At 33.4% G+C, this 18,519-nt stretch overlaps 1 protein-coding gene across 1 annotated transcript; it reads right to left on the reverse strand.

The window, feature by feature from the left end:
* Positions 1-16,473: 16,473 nt before the first annotated feature.
* On the reverse strand, positions 16,474-17,781 carry LOC124933285 (aspartic proteinase CDR1-like). The gene has a single exon (XM_047473829.1). It carries the CDS (start codon positions 17,779-17,781, stop codon positions 16,474-16,476), a length of 1,308 nt encoding a protein of 435 aa, XP_047329785.1.
* Positions 17,782-18,519: the final 738 nt, after the last annotated feature.

The following is an 18,519-nucleotide window of genomic DNA, read 5'->3' on the forward strand; positions in this document are numbered from 1 at the left end:
GCAAAGCCGTAACAAAATATCATATATTTATTCAAAATATTTTGGGAAAATAAACAACATAATCGAAAATTTCCCAAGAAAAAAAAGATTGGACTCTTTTCTTATCCCTTTCTATCCTTAGTTCCCCCTAGGCCTAATTCCAAATTCTTTTACTTTTCCCCTTTTTAACATCATCAGGAGATGGATTTCTACTGATCTCTTGCAGCCAGATAAGCTGCTCGATTTCTTCTCTTCAACTTAAGCCTACCTATCCGGAGAACATAGTCAAGAACCTTTTGGTTGTTCAAGAATCTGGATGGATTGAAGTGAACACCGTGTCCAGCTTCAGAGAGAAGACAACAAAGAAACATGCTGAGAGGAGCATCATACCCATAATGTTTCTTTGGAGAAGAGATCATCTTCACCAAATTATTGAAAAGAAATTTCGACCAATTGATGGTCACACCCCTTGTGATAGCCACCATCATTTCAAAGACTTTGTTGTAATAGATGTATGAGGAGTCCTTGTCAAGGAGGGATTTTGAAATGATGTCGTTGTGTAGGGCGAACTCAACTTTTAGACAAGAACTCTTTCCGTGAGAGGCGACAGGAAATATGTGCCCTTCAAAGGATTGGTCTGAGAAAACGAGTTTCATCTCATATAGGATTTCATCGGAGGAGGAATGGAACTTAGAGATCCCTTCCGATGGAAGCCTGAAGAAAAGAGAAAATGTTTCCTCGTTGAAGCAAACGCGTTTACCGAGAATGGTCGTACAAATATACTTGTTTTGGTAGAATCCGATAGTTTCAAAGAATTCACGAACCTCCTGTTCGTGAAAGATGCAATGAACACGCAGAAACTTTTTTAGACTAGAAATTTCTAGAGATTTAAACACAGTGACCATTTTTGGAATCATTAGGGAGGAGACATATACAAAATCTATTTGGAGAGATTTTTCAGTGAGAGAACCTATTTCGATAAGTTGAAAGAAGAACTTAGGGATTTAGAATATTAGGAGGCACGAGAGGGTTTCTTAGAGAGAGAGCACTAAGATCGATATTCAAACCCTCGAATATATTCATTATTTTATAGAAGAAAACTGATGTTTGATCATTAAACGTAATGATTATATGAACCGTCAAAAACATAAAAACATGTTCCCAGAGTACATCATTTAAGATTAATCATGAAAATTGGTCATTAATGCAATTCGTGTAGTAAAGGAACATTAGAGATTTTAATCATTCTTTTAACATTGAGAGACACTTGTCTTCAAGTTATTGAAGGAATGCCTTTTCGATTTTTGGCGGGAATAGTACATAGACCTTTAATGTAGTAGTGGACAACTGTCCCACTAGCCTAAGGATGAACAGTCCAAGTACACACGTAATTAGACGTTTCAACTTACTGTCTACATTAGATGCATCTAAATTGGATAAGCGTCTATTAGACGTCGACGTCTAGTCACGCATGTCTTCTAGACAGCCAAGAGTCTATTACACTTTAGGTATCTAATTACGCATGAACAACACGAGCTAGACGTGTGTCTGGTTAGACATTAATGTCTATTTATGCTAGTCTTATAAACGTCTAAACGTCTATTAGACTTCACACGCCTAACCGCGTAGGTTTTAAACCATGACATTCCAACCTGGAAACATAGATTGGTTAAGTAAGTATACGTCTAAGTAGATACATTCCTTAGATTACTAATTCATTTGACAGATTGACACCTCTATCTACATAAGTCTGTCTAGTTATATTTAAACAACATGTTCCCCCTCATTTTATGCATTTATCAGTTCAAGTAAGTCCTAAAATATTTCTAAAGTGAGAAAACTTAGTCTCGGGTAGTGGCTTCGTGAAGATGTCTGTCATTTGTTGATCTTTAGGGACATATTCAAGGTGAATATGCTTCTGACTGACATGCTCTCGGATGAAATGATGTCTGATTTCAATGTGCTTTGTCCGAGAGTGCAGAATTGGATTATAGGTGATTGCAATTGCACTTGTGTTGTCGTAGAAAATCGGAGATTCCTCTACTTCAATTCCATAATCCCTCAATTGTTGTTGAATCCACAAGAGCTGAGAGCAGCAACTTCCTACTACAAGATATCCGGCTTCAGCTATAGACGTGACAATAGACGTCTACTTCTTGCTGAATGAAGAGATCAAACGATCACCAAGAAACTGGCAAGTTCCACTGGTGCTTTTTCGATCAATCTTGCAACCTGCATAATCTGTATCTGAAAAACTCGTTAAATTAAAACTGGATTCCTTCGGATACCACAATCCCACATTTTGAGTCCCCTTAAGATATTTCAAAATACGCTTAGTAGTAATAAAATGAAAAAGTTTAGGATTAGCCTAGAATCTTCCATAGACACCGACCACAAACTGAATGTCTGGCCAGCTGATAGTAAAATAGAACAAAGAGACGATGAGTCCTCTATAGGCAGTGATGTCTACACTTTGTCTAGCTTGCTGGAAGAGCTCATTGGAGTGGCTGCAGCCGAGCAACTCTCTATTTCAAACTTCTTTAATAATTCCTTAATATATTTGTCTTGGTTGATGAGTCCCTATTTCAAGTTAACGAACTTGAAGGCTGAGGAAGAAGGTTAATTCTCCCATCATGCTCATCTCAAATCTGTCTTGCATCATCTTAGCAAATTTCTCACACAATTTGGGGTTAATTGACCCCGAATATAATATCATCAACATATATACTTGAACCAACAGAATGTGAAAATCTTTAACAAATCTAAACAATGTTTTATCAACTGAGCCAATAATGAAATCATGATCAAACAAGAATTTAGTCAACATGTCATACCAAACTCTTGGAGATTGTTTCAAACCATATAAGGCTTTATCAAGTTTAAACACATGATTTGGAAATACATGATTTAGAAAACCAGAAGGTTGTTCAACATAAACATCTTCATTTAACTTGTCATTTAAAAATGTATTTTTCACATTCATTTGAAAAACTTTGAAATTCTTAAAGGATGCATAAGCTAGGAAGATTCTGATTGCCTCAAGTCTCTCTACAGGTGCAAATGACTCATCAAAGTCAATGCCTTCCTCCTTGAGGAACCAACCGGGCCTTGTTTCTTACAACTAGGCCATCTTCACTGAGCTTGTTTCTAAAAACCCATCTGGTTCCAATGACCGATTGATCAGTCGGTCTTGGAATTATATTCCACACTTTATTTCTCACAAATTGGTTGAACTCCTCTTGCATGGCATTGATCCAATCTGGATCAAGCACTACTTCACCAATTTTCTTAGGCTCAATTTGAGAAATAAAGGCAGAATTAGTCATTTCATCCAACAATTGACGTCTTGTCCTACGAGGAGAGTTAGGATTACCAATAATCAATTCTGGTGGATGATTTATGTTCCATCTGAAGTTTGTTCCTAAAGGATTAAATATCTGAATATATGATCCCGCGACGTTTGAACTATCAACAACCTGTTGAACGGAAGTTTGGACGCCTGGTTGATTCTCAACCAGATCAGCCACTTGATTAGATAAATGATCCTTTTGAACAGGGGCTTCATCTTCACTATCAGATTCAAGATTTACAGCTTCTAATATGCTAACAAGATCGATGGGATCAGTAAATTTGTTTTCAACAGATTCATCACAAACAACATGGAAGGATTCCTCAACAGTTTGTGTTCGGTTATTATATACTCTAAATGCCTTACTGACTGAGGAGTAACCTAATATGATTCTAGCATCTACTTTAGCATTAAACGCGGCCAAGTACTCTTTCCCATTGTTATGAATAAAACACTTACACCCGAATACTCAAAAGTAAGAAATTGTAAGAATTCTTCCATAAAACAATTCATAGAGGGGTTTGTCAAAGTGTTTGTTAATTATTAATCGATTTTGTGTATAGCATGCTGTGTTTATGGCTTCTGCCCATAACTTTTAAGGAACACCTGATTCAGCAAACATAGATCTCGCTGCTTTCTTTAGTGTCCTGACTCTTCTCTCAGCAATACTGTTTTGCTGTGGAGTTCTGGCACTAGACAACTCATGTCTAATACCAGACTCCTTGAGATAAGAAGTTAGGCATTTGTTTGTAAACTCGATTCCCTGATCACTTCTAATTGAAACAATGCTTAAGGATTTCTTGTTTTGAATTCTTCTAAGGATCTGAATCAAATTTTCAACCGTTTAATCCTTAGATTGCAAAAATACTACACAAGTAAATCTTGAAAAATCATCAATAATGAATAGGGTGAATCTTTTTTCTCCTAAGCTCTTTACAGTAATTGGACCGAAAAGATCCATATATAAAAGTTCCAAACAGCGGTTGGATTGAGACTTCCCTTTACTTTTGAACGATGATTTGCTCTGCTTGCTTAACCTTGTCTTTTGAAAAATGCATATTAGGTAAACCAAAATCCAGATTAAGCGAACAAATGTTGTTAATTGTTTTAAAATTAAGATGATTTAATCTTTTATGTCATAGCCAGTTTTGATCATTTTTGGCAATCATGTATAAAGAATCAAATATCTTATTTTTCCGGTTAATCTTATAAGAGTTTCCTACCCTACTTCCGGTCAACAGAATGTTACCCTGTTGATCCTTAACCAGGCATGCATGAGTTTGAAAATCACCAGTAAATCTATTATCACATAGTTGACTGATTCTGATCAGATTATAACGCAGCTTTCAACAAGTAACACGTTGTTTATGGTTAAATTACCATGGATAATTTTATCCATACCCATGGTCTTACCCTTCTTGTTGTCACCGAAGGTGATTTTAGGACCTGAGCAATCTACTATATCAGTTAAAAGCCGTCTATCTCCAGTCATGTGTTTGGAACATCCGTTGTCTAGATACCAAACTGAATCCTCCTGGCAGTTATTCTGATGTACCTACACAAAAACATATTTACAATCTTTTGGTACCCACATTCACTTGGGTCATCGGTCAATCAGTCCCTTAGGAATTCATATTTGAGTTATTTTGATGGATTTCCCTTTTTATGTTGTGATTAATGCGTATGATTTAGGCTTGACAGATGTCTTCCTGCTAGCAACTGATCCCTTAACCTTGGAGGATGGTTTTGATTTAAAACTCATTGACTTCTTGTCAGGTTTTAGTTTGCCAAACTTGATAGTTGTTTTCTTCCTAGGTTTTAGCCAACTAACAGATGACGGAACACAAGTTATCTCATCCTTTAAAGTTAGATCCTCACAACTTAAGTCAGTTCTATTGTCTGTTAAGCTCCCTTTGACAAAGTTTATAGGCTTAAACTTATTAGTTTTTGGGTTTAACTTCTTATAGGGCTGGTTTGGGTCATTGTTGTCAAATCCTAGACCAGATTTGCATCCGACAGGTCTCAACATATAGATTTAATGTCTGACAGCGTCTCTAGACTTTGTCCATGGACTGACCACATACGTCAAACGTTGGTTTTCAGAAGATAGGGTCTGAACTTTTTCTCTGAGTGTCTCATTCTCAGATGAGAGCTCAATTACTTTGTTTTCAGAAAATTCTAGTTCAGCAACTTGAGATGAAGAAGAGTTATTAGATTCATATTTTAATTTCATTTCATTAAATGAGTCTAAAAACTTCTTGTACTCACTAACCATGTCATTGAGTGTAGTAGTTAACTAATCTCTTGTAAAATATTTTGAGGAAGAGTCAAGTACCTTAGATTGGTCATCTGCCATCAAGCATGTGACGACTTCGGTATCACTTTCGTTAGATGAGTCCTCTGAGTCACTATCGACCCACTTAGACTTATTTTCGGCACTTATAAGAACATTCTTCTCTTTTCGGTTCTTCTTTGTTTGAACATTACATCCATAGATTTGAATCAGCTTCTCCCACATTTCTTTAGCGGGGGAGCATGACTTGATCTCATTAAATATGTTCATGTTGATCTACTTGAACAAGACATCTTCGGAAACATTATCTAGGTTGTTCATCATTTTATCTTCAGTCGTCCAACTATATCTTGGTTTTTCAATTTTTATCGCACCATTAGTGATGACATTCCACATGTCACAGTCAAGGGAAGCCAAATGAGCTTGCATTCTCATCATCCAATAATCGGAGTTTTCTTTTGAGAGCACAGGAATTTGGTTGATGACAGACATGATTCATGTTCTTGTTGCTTGAGAATAGAAAACGAGTTGTTTATGGATGTTCGAAGCAAACTCTCACATCCATAAATAAGTATCTATTAGACTTGCACGTCTAACTACGTATCTATTAGACTTGCACGTTTAACTACGTATCTGTTAGACTTGCACGTCTAACTACGTATCTATTAGACTTGCATGTCTAACTACGTATCTTATATACTTGCACATCTAACTACGTATCTATTAGACTTGCACATCTAACTACGTATCTGTTAAACTTGCACGTCTAACTACGTATCTATTAGACTAGCACGTCTAACTACGTATCTATTAGACTTGCGCGTCTAACTACGTATCTGTTAGACTTGCACGTCTAACGACGTATCAGTTAGACTTGTGCGTCTAACTACGTATCTGATAGACTTGCGCGTCTAACTACGTATCTATTAGACTTGTGCGTCTAACTATGTATCTGTTAGACTTGCATGTCTAACTAGTAATACATCTAATTAGCCTGCTTAGACCATGTCTAAGTTAGTCAATTCTGATGCACCTACATAGAAACAATTAGACGATTTAGCTTCGTTTATTTAATCATAATTTAGTTTTAATCACATGTCATCAAAATAAAGTTGGTATAGAATAGACTTATTCTCTTAATTATATCAATTAAAATAATTTGACCCAACATAATCCTTCATATATACAATACTGCGACTATAAATAAACTTCTTATTAATCAGATCAAAGAACCGATATTCATACTCATCCATAATTGACAAACACACACTTCTTAGTTTTGTCTTCCAACTTTGATTTCTCATCTTTTGGAACATGCACATAAGTCATGCACCTAAATACTCCAAAGTGATCATAAGAGACATTTTTACCACTTCAAACATTGTTCAACACATCAAAGTTCAAAGGAACACATGGTGTGAGGTTTAACACATTTACCACTATACTCAATTTTACCTCAAAAGTATCTTGGAAACTTTGTTTGTGAAAACACACATCTCACCCTTTTCACTAGTGTCAACTGTGTCATATTCATTCTTGCAGTCAACATATTTAACTACGGTTTACTCAGAGGCGAATTTTGGTGACGAATACCTTAATTTTCAATGTAATCTCTCCCGGTATTCGTTCGAATACAATTTCACCTTTTTTTTCAATTTCTCTCTCAACTAAGGCTTGAAACACTTTGAATGTATCTAGCACTTGATCTTTCGTCTTCAATATATATGATCAAACATTTCGAGAATAATCATTAATGTAGGTTACAAAATAATACGCACCACCAAGTGATATTGACTTCATTGGCCCACTTACATCATAATAAACTAATTCTAGTAATTCTAACTTTATTTTCGATTCAAATGACCTAAATGACACTGATCTTTGTTTTCCAGCCAAACAATATGGATAACTTTTTTAGTGCATATTTAAAAATATCACATTCTTCTACTAACATAGGTAAACATTTCTATTTAATATGAGTCAAATGTTTGTGCCATAACTCAAAAGAAGAATTAGTTTCACAAGTGTTGATGTAACATTTAGATATTTCAAAACTAATAATATAAAAATTCGAAAGCCTCTTACTTTTAGAAACAACCATCGATCCTTTTTTAAACTTTCATTCACCATCCGAAAATGAATTACATAAGTATTTCTCATCCAATCTTCCAACTGATAAAAGATTAAAGAGAATATCATTAATATGCTTAACCCTTTTTAGAATAAGAGTGGTGCCATTGGCCATCTCAACACAAAAATTGTCATTATATCTTGACTAGTATCTCCATACCAACAATATCAAAATTACCAGCCTCATATGTTGAGAAAAAATCTTGTCGTAATATAGCATAAATAGAAGCACCGCTATCCACTATTCACAATCCAATCCATCTCATCACAAGACACATTAACATTAACATTCTCAACATCATTATAACAAACAATAAGGAAATCATTAATAATAACAACATCATCATGATTTTTACCTTCTTTGTGGTTGGAAGTAGTGATCGTGTTATGATTTTTCTTTTTATTCTCAATCTTCAATTTAAAACAAATTTTCTTAATACGACCCTTCAGACCAAAATGATGACACTCAACATTTTCCCACTTATTAGAAGTCTTGTGAGATTTTCTATGATTACTTATATCTCACCATTACTTCTCCTTTTGGATTTTATAACCAAGACAACAGATTGCAAATAATTGTTTTGTGTCTTTTGTGTCATCTCTTCATTCATCACAATACTCTATATTAAATCCATCGAGAGAACACTATCTAGAGGAAAATTGGACAAAGTTGTTCTAAAAGTCTCTAATTAGTTAGGTAAAGTACCAAGTAGACATAAACCTTGTATCTCGTCATCAAAGATGAGTTTCATCGCTTCTAATTGATTAATAATTTCCACAAAAGTATTCAAGTGGTTAGTCATCGGAGAACCAACTTTATACCTTAGGGACAATAATTGTTTTATTAAAAGCAACTTATTATTACCAGTCTTTCTCTCATACATTTTTTCAAGTTTAGTCCAAAGAGTACGAGAATAAAAAAATATAGTACACATGGTTAAAAATATAATCATCAACCCATTGACAAATATAACCACATACTTGTCTATACAAAGATTTCCAATCATCCACACTTTTTATTTTCTGCAGGCTTAGTTGAAAGAACACTAACAAGTGAAAACTTTTCATATAATGCAAATATTTCATTTTAGTTTTCTAGATATTATAATTAAAATCATTCAAACTCAACATTTTAGATGTAGTTAGTCATCAATAATGTAACAAATAAGGTTCACTCTAATTATAACCAAACTAGAGTCACTAATCAATTGCATTAAGATCACACAACAATTTTAACAAATAACTAAAGAATAAGAAAGTGCAAGATTAACAATGAACACTAATTCTGCAATTCTGGTTTTTGTTGGACTGACTTAGAAGCCTTATAATATAGATCTTCACCGTTTAGAATGTAGCCTTAGAAATAAACAACAAGCTAACAAAGTTTGAAGTCCATCAAATAGTGTGAATTCTGATAAACATAATTCTTCTCTAGTTGTTACCTCAAACATGTATTTGTTTCGTCTTCTCTCTCTTTTCTTGTTATTTACAAAATCCAAAAATTTAGATGAAAATAATGTCATTTCAGATTATATTATGTGGGCCTAAATAAAAACTTGAATGAAAATAATGTGTTGTAAAATTAAACCAGACATACTGTGATATTATGATAAATTGGTCAGGTGGTCTACATCATGCAAATAAATGTGAGGCTTATCATTTCTATTACGTGAATGATATTATCTTAGCGATATTGGAGTTTCTTAAAGTGCATGAGTATGTTCTATTGTTGGTGCGGAAAATATTATAACTAAGAAAATATGATTTTATTGATAAAATCTTTAGTAGCTACAGCTCACTTAATTTTGATATGTAAAAACTAATGAATGATCCTTAATTTAAAAGATAAGATAGAAAGATCTAGAACTCAAATTAAATACAATTAATGACACTAAATAATGCATCTCTTGAGCTTCATCTTCCTTCACGCCTCATCTTCAACTCTTGAGTTTCACCATCACATTAAATGTTTTCCAAGAATTATTAATTATTTATTATTTTTAACACCCTCTCTTAATTATTAATCTTGAGTTTCTTCTTGAATTTGTCGAACTTGTCAATCGTGACGGCTTTGGTCATGATATCTGCTGGCTGATCCTCCGTCTTGATAAATCTCATAGAAATTACTTCTTGAGTAACCAAATCACGAATAAAATGATGTCATAGTTCAATATGTTTGGACCGAGCATGAAAAACAAGATTCTTTGTCATTGCAATAGCTGACATATTGTCACAATGAATAATTGTCGGCTCACATTGTTCAAACTTCATGTCCTTTAATATTCTTTGAAGCCAAACAGCTTCACAAACTGCATCAGTACATGTTATATACTCTACTTCAGCTAATCACAATGCAACAGATTTCTGTTTTCTTGAGCTCCATGATATTAAATTTGATCCAAGACAAAAGATATAACCGGAGGTAATTTTTCGATCATCAATCGAGCCTGCCCAATCACTATTTGTATACCCAACCAACTTACATTCACTTTCCTTTTTGAATTCAATGCCTTGAGTTTTTGTGCCTTTAAGATATCTAAGGATTCTTTTTGCGGCTGCAAAATAAATTTAACTTGGATCATTCAAAAATCTAGAAAGTAAGCTTACCGAATGTGTGATATCCGGTCTTGTGTTGATATAGATTAAGGAACCAATCAACTTTCTATAACTACTTGAGTCAACTTTCTCACCGTCGTCGTTAACTTAAAATTTTTCATTCAACGCCATAGGAGTGGAGAGGGGCTTGCATTGACTCATATTGAATTTCTTGAGCAGATCTTCAATATATTTTTCTTGAGATAGAAAGATTCTTCCTGGACTTTGCTTAACTTGTATACCAAGAAAATATTTCATTAGTCCCAAGTCTGTCATCTCAAATTCTTTCATCATTTGATTCTTGAAGTCTGCCACCATAGCTTTGTTTGTTCCAAAATAAATGAGATCATCTACATATAAACATACAATCAATAAATCTTTGTCAATAGTCTTCACATAGAGAGATGATTCACTTGTACTTCGATTAAAGCCTTTCTTGATGAAATAGCTATTGATTTTGCTGTTCCACGCTCGGGGTTCCTTCCTTAACCCATACAATGCCTTTTTTAGTCGATAAACATTCTTCTCTTTTTCTTTGACCTCAAAACCTTCGGGCTTCTCAACATACACCTCTTCTTGAATTTTTCCATTTAGAAAAGCTGATTTTACATCAAGTTGAAATATATTTACCTCCAACTGAGCTGCAATGACTACACAAGTACGGATTGTCTCCATTCTTGCAACAGGAGCATAAGTTTCTGAGAAGTCAACTCCCGGTTGTTGAGAATAACCCTTTGCGACAAGTCGAGCTTTATGTTTTTGAATCAAACCATCCTCACTATACTTTACTTTGTAGACCCATTTTAAACCAATAGTTTTCTTTCCATCTGGCATGTCCATGAGTTCCCATGTTGAATTTTTCTCAATTGTAGATTACTCGTCCTTCATTGCTTTTTGCTAATATTCTTTTTGAGAAGCTTCTTGAAATGATTGTGGTTCACAAGAAAATAATCCAAACTCAATTTCATCATAAATGTCTTGAACCATTCGGATCTTTCTTGGAGGACTATCTGAATCAGATTCTGAGTCTTGTGCAGAAGGTTGAGATTAGCTAGCTTGGGATGTACTAGCTTGGGATGCAATTGGATCAGTAAATGGTTTTGATCCCAAGTCTTCAACTTCTTTCCCCTTCAAATTCCAAGTAACTTTTTCATCGAAAACAACATCTCGAGATACAATAATTTTGTTGGTCAATGGATTCATCAATCGATATCCCTTGAATTCATCACTGTAGCCAATGAACACAATTTTTTGGCCTTTCTCTTCAAACTTCTCCCAACTTTGAGATGGGATTAGAGCATAAGAAATACTCCTAAATATTTTAAAATGATCAATGACGGGCTTTTTATCATACCAAGCTTCAAATGGAGTCTTATTTCTGACCGCTTTGGTTGGTGATCGATTGAGAATATATATAGCTGTGTGAACAGCTTCGGCCCAATATAGATTTGGAATTCTCTTTCCTTTCAGCATGCTTCTTTCCATCTCTACAATTGTACGATTTTTCCGTTCAGCTACGCTGTTTTGTTGTGGAGATCTACTGACGGTTAATTGTCTTTTGATACCATTATCTTTGCAATATTCCGTAAAGGAATTTGAGAGATATTCTCCTCCATGATCAGTTCTCAAGAACTTCATTATATGACCACTTTCCTTTTCAACTAGAGACTTGAATCGTAAGAAAATAGAAAATGCTTCAGACTTTTAATTAGGAAATAAATCCACATCATTCTTGTATAGTCATCAACAAAGAGAATGAAATACCTCTTATTTCCAGGAGTAGGAGTTTGCATCGGGCCACATATATCAGAATGGACAAGTTCAAGTGGTCCTTTTACTCGCCATGTAGTTTTGGAAAATGAAAGGTTGTGCATCTTTCCATAAATACAACCTTCACATATATCATTCATCACTTGAATAGAAGGAAGTCCAACCACCATATTTTTCTCTTTTAGCAACTGAAGTCCCCGTTGATTTAGATGACCATATTGAATATGCCAAAGTTTAGACAAATCTTCATTTTCCACTTTTAATGCACAATCACTTTTCAATGGAAACGTGAGAGAAAAAGTCTTATCTTTCATTTCGACAGTTGCCACAACCACATTCTTCTTTTTGTCAAATATTTTGCAACTTCCATCATCAAAATATACCGAGAAGTCCTTCTTAATAAGTTGTCAAATACTAAGAAGATTATATGAAATATTAGGGACATATAGAACATCCGTGATAAGCTTTTTGTTACCTCCCGAAGTTGGAACAACAATGGTTCCTTTTCCTTTCGCATCTTGATAAGAACCATCTCCAAGAACAACAGTTGAAGTAATGTTTGAGTTGAACTCCACAAACATATCTTTATTGCTTGTCATATGGTTGCTAGCACCGCTATCAAGATACCATCGACTTTTTGACTTCTCTTCACCATTTAGAGAAACAAACATAACATCATAATCTTCTTTCACAAATTTTGCATCATCTTCTTTCTTCTCCTGATTTTGAAATCAACAATCCCTTTGAGAATGATTAGGGATTTTGCATCTTTTGCATTTGAAATAATAATCTTTTGACTCGTGATTTGATTTCTTGCAAATGATACACGAATAAGAATCACTTGATTGTTATGGTGCTTTACCTTTCCAACCGAATGTCTTCTCATTTTCTTACTAAATTTGTTGTGATGACTTCTTGAAAACGCTTCTGGTACTTGCTTGGATTTGAAGGCTTGATCAGTTGATAGATTACAAGAGTGATTAATTCTTTGCTCATGTTCTAGAAGAGATTCAGTCAACTCATATATTGTCATCTTGGACAAGTCTTTTGATTCTTCAATCGCAGTAGCAACATGATGGAACTTTTGAGGAAGGCTTCGAAGAACCTTTTCAATAATCTTTTTATCTTTGATTTCATCTCTGCTGCTTTTTATTTGATTGACAATAGTGGAAACACGAGAAAGAAATCGTGTACCTTTTCTCGATCCTCCATCTTTAGATTGTCAAAATCTTTCCATAAGGCTTTTAGTTTTAATGCGATCGTTTTCTCCATACCTTGAAATTCCTATTGCAATATCACCCAAGCATCTTGAGCCTTTTCTACTCCAAAAATACGAGAGAATATGGTTTTCCCAACTCCTTGTTGATATAGCGCAAAGCAAGTGCATCTCGTTTTATGAGATCCTTTTCAAATTTCTCGTATCATTCGTCGTCTTCATCATTCACCTTCAAAGATAGGAATTTGACTTGGAGAGTATGAGAATAGAGTGGATGTCATTTCAATATTGAAACGTAACCTTGCTATGATACCAAATTTGTTGGTGCAGAAAATATTATAACTAAGAAAATAGGATTTTATTGATAGAAATAATAAGTAGCTACAACTCACTTAATTTTGATATGTAAAAACTAATGAGTGATCCTCAATTTAAAAGATAAGATAGAAGGATCTAGAACTCAAATTAAATACAATTAATGACACTAACTAATGCATCTCTTGAGCTTCATCTTCCTTCACGCTTCATCTTCAACTCTTGAGTTTCATCATCACATTAATTGTTTTCCAAGATTATTAATTATTTATTATTTTTAACATCTATAAATGGACATTGATTTTCATCCTAAAGGTGACGTGGGAGAAGTTTTTTATACAACAAACATGGTTATGAAAGATTCTTTCCATAAATTTGGAGACTATTTCCCTAGAACATGTGATATACTTGATGTTAGATCAAAATTTCAAGGACGACCTTGTTGGATCAAAATTGAATTTCAGATTACTCTTCAAACCGTAAGAAAGATTTCCTTGAAATTACAAAAGAATATAATTGTTGAATTGAGTTTGATGGGCTGTTTATAATGGGTAGTTGAAAAAAATGGAGCTTGTTGAGTTGTGTTGTCTATGTTTGATAGCTGAAAAATAGAGCTTACTAAATTGGGCTTGATGGGCTATTTATATTGGGTAATTAAAAAAAAAATAGAGCGTGCTGAATTGGACTTGTTAAAGACAACATGGCTACATGATTATAACTTGATGTTTCATCGACTTATTTTGTTAAAAAAAATTGGAATTTGCTAAATTGGCTTTGCTGGAATGTTTGTATTGGGTAACTAAAAAAAATAGAGTGTGCTAAATTGGATTGGCTAAAGACAACATGTCTATATGATTGTAGCTTGATGTTTCATTGACTTATTTTTGTTAAAAAAATAGAGTTTGCTGAATTGGACTTGTTGAGCTGTCTATGTTGGATAGCTAAAAAAATGGAGCTTACTGAATTGAGTTTGCTAGGCTGTCTAGATGGGTAGTTAAAGAAAAATAGAGCGTGCTAAATTGGGCTGGCTAAAAACAAAATGGTTACATGCTTGTAGTTTGATGTTTCATCAACTTATTTTGTCAATGTGAAACTTTGTCTAGTCTACTATATTTCTGCTTGAGTGGTTGATGTAAAAATAATAAAAAGAGTTTAATTAATTATTAATTATTTATAACTAAAATTGGTAATTAATTTAGTAATTAGTTTGTTTTAAAACTCTTATATAGAGGAGAAATGTAATTGTAATAATAAAATTTCTAATTTAAATATTTTTTTAAAGAATTCAACAACAAACTTGTGTTTGATAGATGTTTAAAGTTTTTTTTAAAAGGAAATTAAACCCGAACTTAGAGAAGTGTACCATTTAAACTTTCTCCCGTCCTATCTTGAAAAATAATGGAGGGGTGACCGATATGTCGAGTCTTAATTGTTGGATCAATATTTCAATTATCTTTTGGTGTATTTGGTTGAAAATGAATTAACGTAATTTTAGTAATCATATTCGACTGATGCATCACAACTTATTAATTTTTTTGAGATTCGTTATAGAGAGTTCGTGAAATCGGTTGGGTTTCTTAGAAAGATTCGTGTTTGTTAATATCTTGATTTTATTTGTTATAATTAGCTTAGTTATGTGATTAAATTAAAGAAAAAAAATATCCTCTCATTATAGAGAAGAAGTTATCTCAATTTGCAATTTAAGAATAGAAGGAAGGTAAGTTTATAACATTGATCACAAGAATGCAGAGAAAATTGATAAAGTAAAAAAATGAAAAAGATTATATATATAGGGATTTAAGTAAAATCCACTTAACCGTTGAAACCGATCTAAACCGAATATACCTGAATAATTGAATTGAACATAATGGTTTAGTTGCTTAATTTAGTGGCGGTCAAACCCCAAATAATCATAGTTAAAATTTAAAAATATATATAATTTAGTTACAATTTATAAATGGATACATAAATATTTTTTTAATAATTAAGTTTTTAACTAATGACCTACAATATATAGTTGTTAATTATTTTCAAAACTAATTTTTTCTATAATCGTATTAATTATTTAGTTATAAGTTTTGGCTAATAAATCGACCGAACCAACCAATTATAAACCTAAACTGATAGTTTAAGGTTTTCTCAAACTTATTTCAATAGTTTAATTGTACATTTCGATATAAAACCGAATCGTTTACACCCTTAAGCTCATATTAAAACTTGAGAAAATAGATAAAGTTATGAAGAATGAAAGAAAATATTAACCTACTTAAAATGAAATTAGGATTTCCCATTTTGTAACTTTGTGTTACAACTTAATTTAATTTCTGTACCTTAGCACTTTGATGTTTTGTCGGAATCATGGTGTTTCTAATTATAATATTTTCTTCTATTTGGTATTGATTTAGAACTGTTTTGGTAAAGGATTATTTATAAAAAAAACTTGAGTTTATCTCGAAGATGCTGATAAACGGTGATTTTGATGATATAGATTATTTAATTTACTCTTTTTTAAATGAATAAAATATATTTTAGTATTTTGTTATGAATGGAATGATGTAATATATTAAAGTGAATGAATTGATTTTTAATTATACTTGAGTTTTTAAATAAACCAACATAAGATTATGTTGGTGAACACAAAATTTTATATTTTATCAAAAAAGTAGGCATGTATAGACCCCTCCCGTTAATATATAGATAGATAGATAGATTAATAATTGAAAACGCTAGAACATGTTACATCAACAAGTTCCATAACCATAGAAAGACTTATGAATTTTATTTGAATGGATTATATTAATTAATCATCTTATTCTCAAAATCATTCTATTTACTACCACATTTAGTTGGCTTAAACGAAACCGTCTTCTTCTTTAAATCATAACCCACCATGAAATTCATTTGAGCAATATTCCCATAAAGTGCAACAGTCCCAGCCGGACGAAACGCCAGGCACAAAACCCCTTCCGACGTCATCACGAAAGTATTTACAGGAGAAAGCTTTAAATCTGCTCCGGTGAAGTGTACCGTGATAATCGGAAGTTTCATCTCCTCATTAGGCTTCACCTCGTAGCATAAATCCAAAAGCCCCGAAGGATCACTTACCGACGTTTTTTTCACGGCGCTTTTAACCGACGCTATTAACTTCGAGTGAAGTGTTTCCGGGATGTAGGTCAACGTCGTTCCGGAGTCGATAACAATGTTTCCTTTTTCGACTTCGGCGAAGTCTCCGTCGGTCACAAGGTCAAGTTTTGGGCCATCGGCGACGGTAACCCCTTCAAGGGTTAGGTAATAGAAAGTGTCGGGAGTTTTTGGGATGATCGGAGTTGAAACTACTCCGGGACCGGCCACGATAGCATCGTCGCCGAAATGCATCAAGCTTGACTTCTTTTCGTTCGTTTTAAGCGGCGGCAATAAACAATATGAGAATTTTCCGTGGATTACTTCCTCCATTTGGCCGACAAACGAAACTTTTCCTCCCCCAAGTCCGATGATTCCCGACGAACTACTCATAAAAGTGCCGGCGTTGTTTCGCCCGCAACCGAAAACTACACCCTTATGTTTTACGAGTTTAGAATCAGCCGTGGTGCCTAGTCCGACAGTTTCTTCGGCCAAGTCTCCTCGGCTGAACGAATTGTCTCCGTAAGACATCTGGTACGAGCACCCTTCGCGCGTGCACATACTATGAGACAGAGTCTCGCATGAATTCGCATTGCACGAGACTCTTCTGTAGGTGGTGGATTTGTTCGTGTTGTAAAGTGGTGCATCTTGCTTATAGCAATTAATGCACGGGCTGCACTGGGTCCAGACCAGATCGCTGCCCGTGTCGGCGATTGCCAAAACGTCGACTGGCGGTGTGCCGATGGAGATCTTCATGAGAAACTCTCCCTCCGCAGGCACAATCATGCTGGTGGTTTCGTCGTGATTAGCCAACGATTCAATCGAAGACGAGAAGTGAGCGAGCCGGTTTTGAGATCGTCTTATGGACTGACCTAGACGATCGAAACGGGACATAGAAGAGTTGAAGAAGGGGGATTTTGAGGAGTCTCTTCGAATGAGATCAACACTAAAACCATTGGAGAATGTTGAGAGAAAAAGTGAGAAAACTATGAATGCCAATGGGAAGAAAGACATCATGGATTGAGTGTGAAAGATGGTATGAATTTGTGTTGTGGTTATGAGGGAAAGAAAGGAAATTAATATATAGAGATAAAATTAAACTCAATTTTAAAGGGATTGAAAAAGTTAGATTTAGAGCATCTACATTGCTTATCTACACTAATGTACTTTTTCTTGTTTTATGAGTTTATTCATATTTGCGTAATAATAAATTAATAAAGATGGTAAGTAATAAGCTAACCAAAAAAAAAAATATAATTAAACATATTTTTGTATTTAAATTATAATTTTCTCTTATAACATTTAAACTTATAATCATTCATTCTTTTTTATTTATACAATTTATTAAAATAATTATTTATATAAAATTATTATAATAATAAAATATAAATTTAAACATACATATCTGTTTTCATTTTTTTACACACAAACATTTATCTAAAAATATAAATTTAAACGTATACATCTCCTCACCTTGTTTATATTTATTATTTAAAATAAAATAATATTTTATTATTTTTAATTATAATTTTTAGAAACAAAATACTATAAATAAATTAAAAAAAATATGAGTTAAGAGATTTCACAGCTTATAATGTATCACCAAGATTAAGAAAATTAAATCTATAATTGTTAAAAAAAAATAATAGATTAAATTTTATTTTTTATAATAAATAAATTAAACAATTGATAAAAATTATAAAATGAAAATAATATATAAAATAGTGAAAAATAATTATTTCTTATTTTTTT

This window comes from Impatiens glandulifera, chromosome 1, assembly GCF_907164915.1.
Source record: "Impatiens glandulifera chromosome 1, dImpGla2.1, whole genome shotgun sequence".
NCBI classification, from domain to species: Eukaryota; Viridiplantae; Streptophyta; class Magnoliopsida; order Ericales; family Balsaminaceae; genus Impatiens; species Impatiens glandulifera.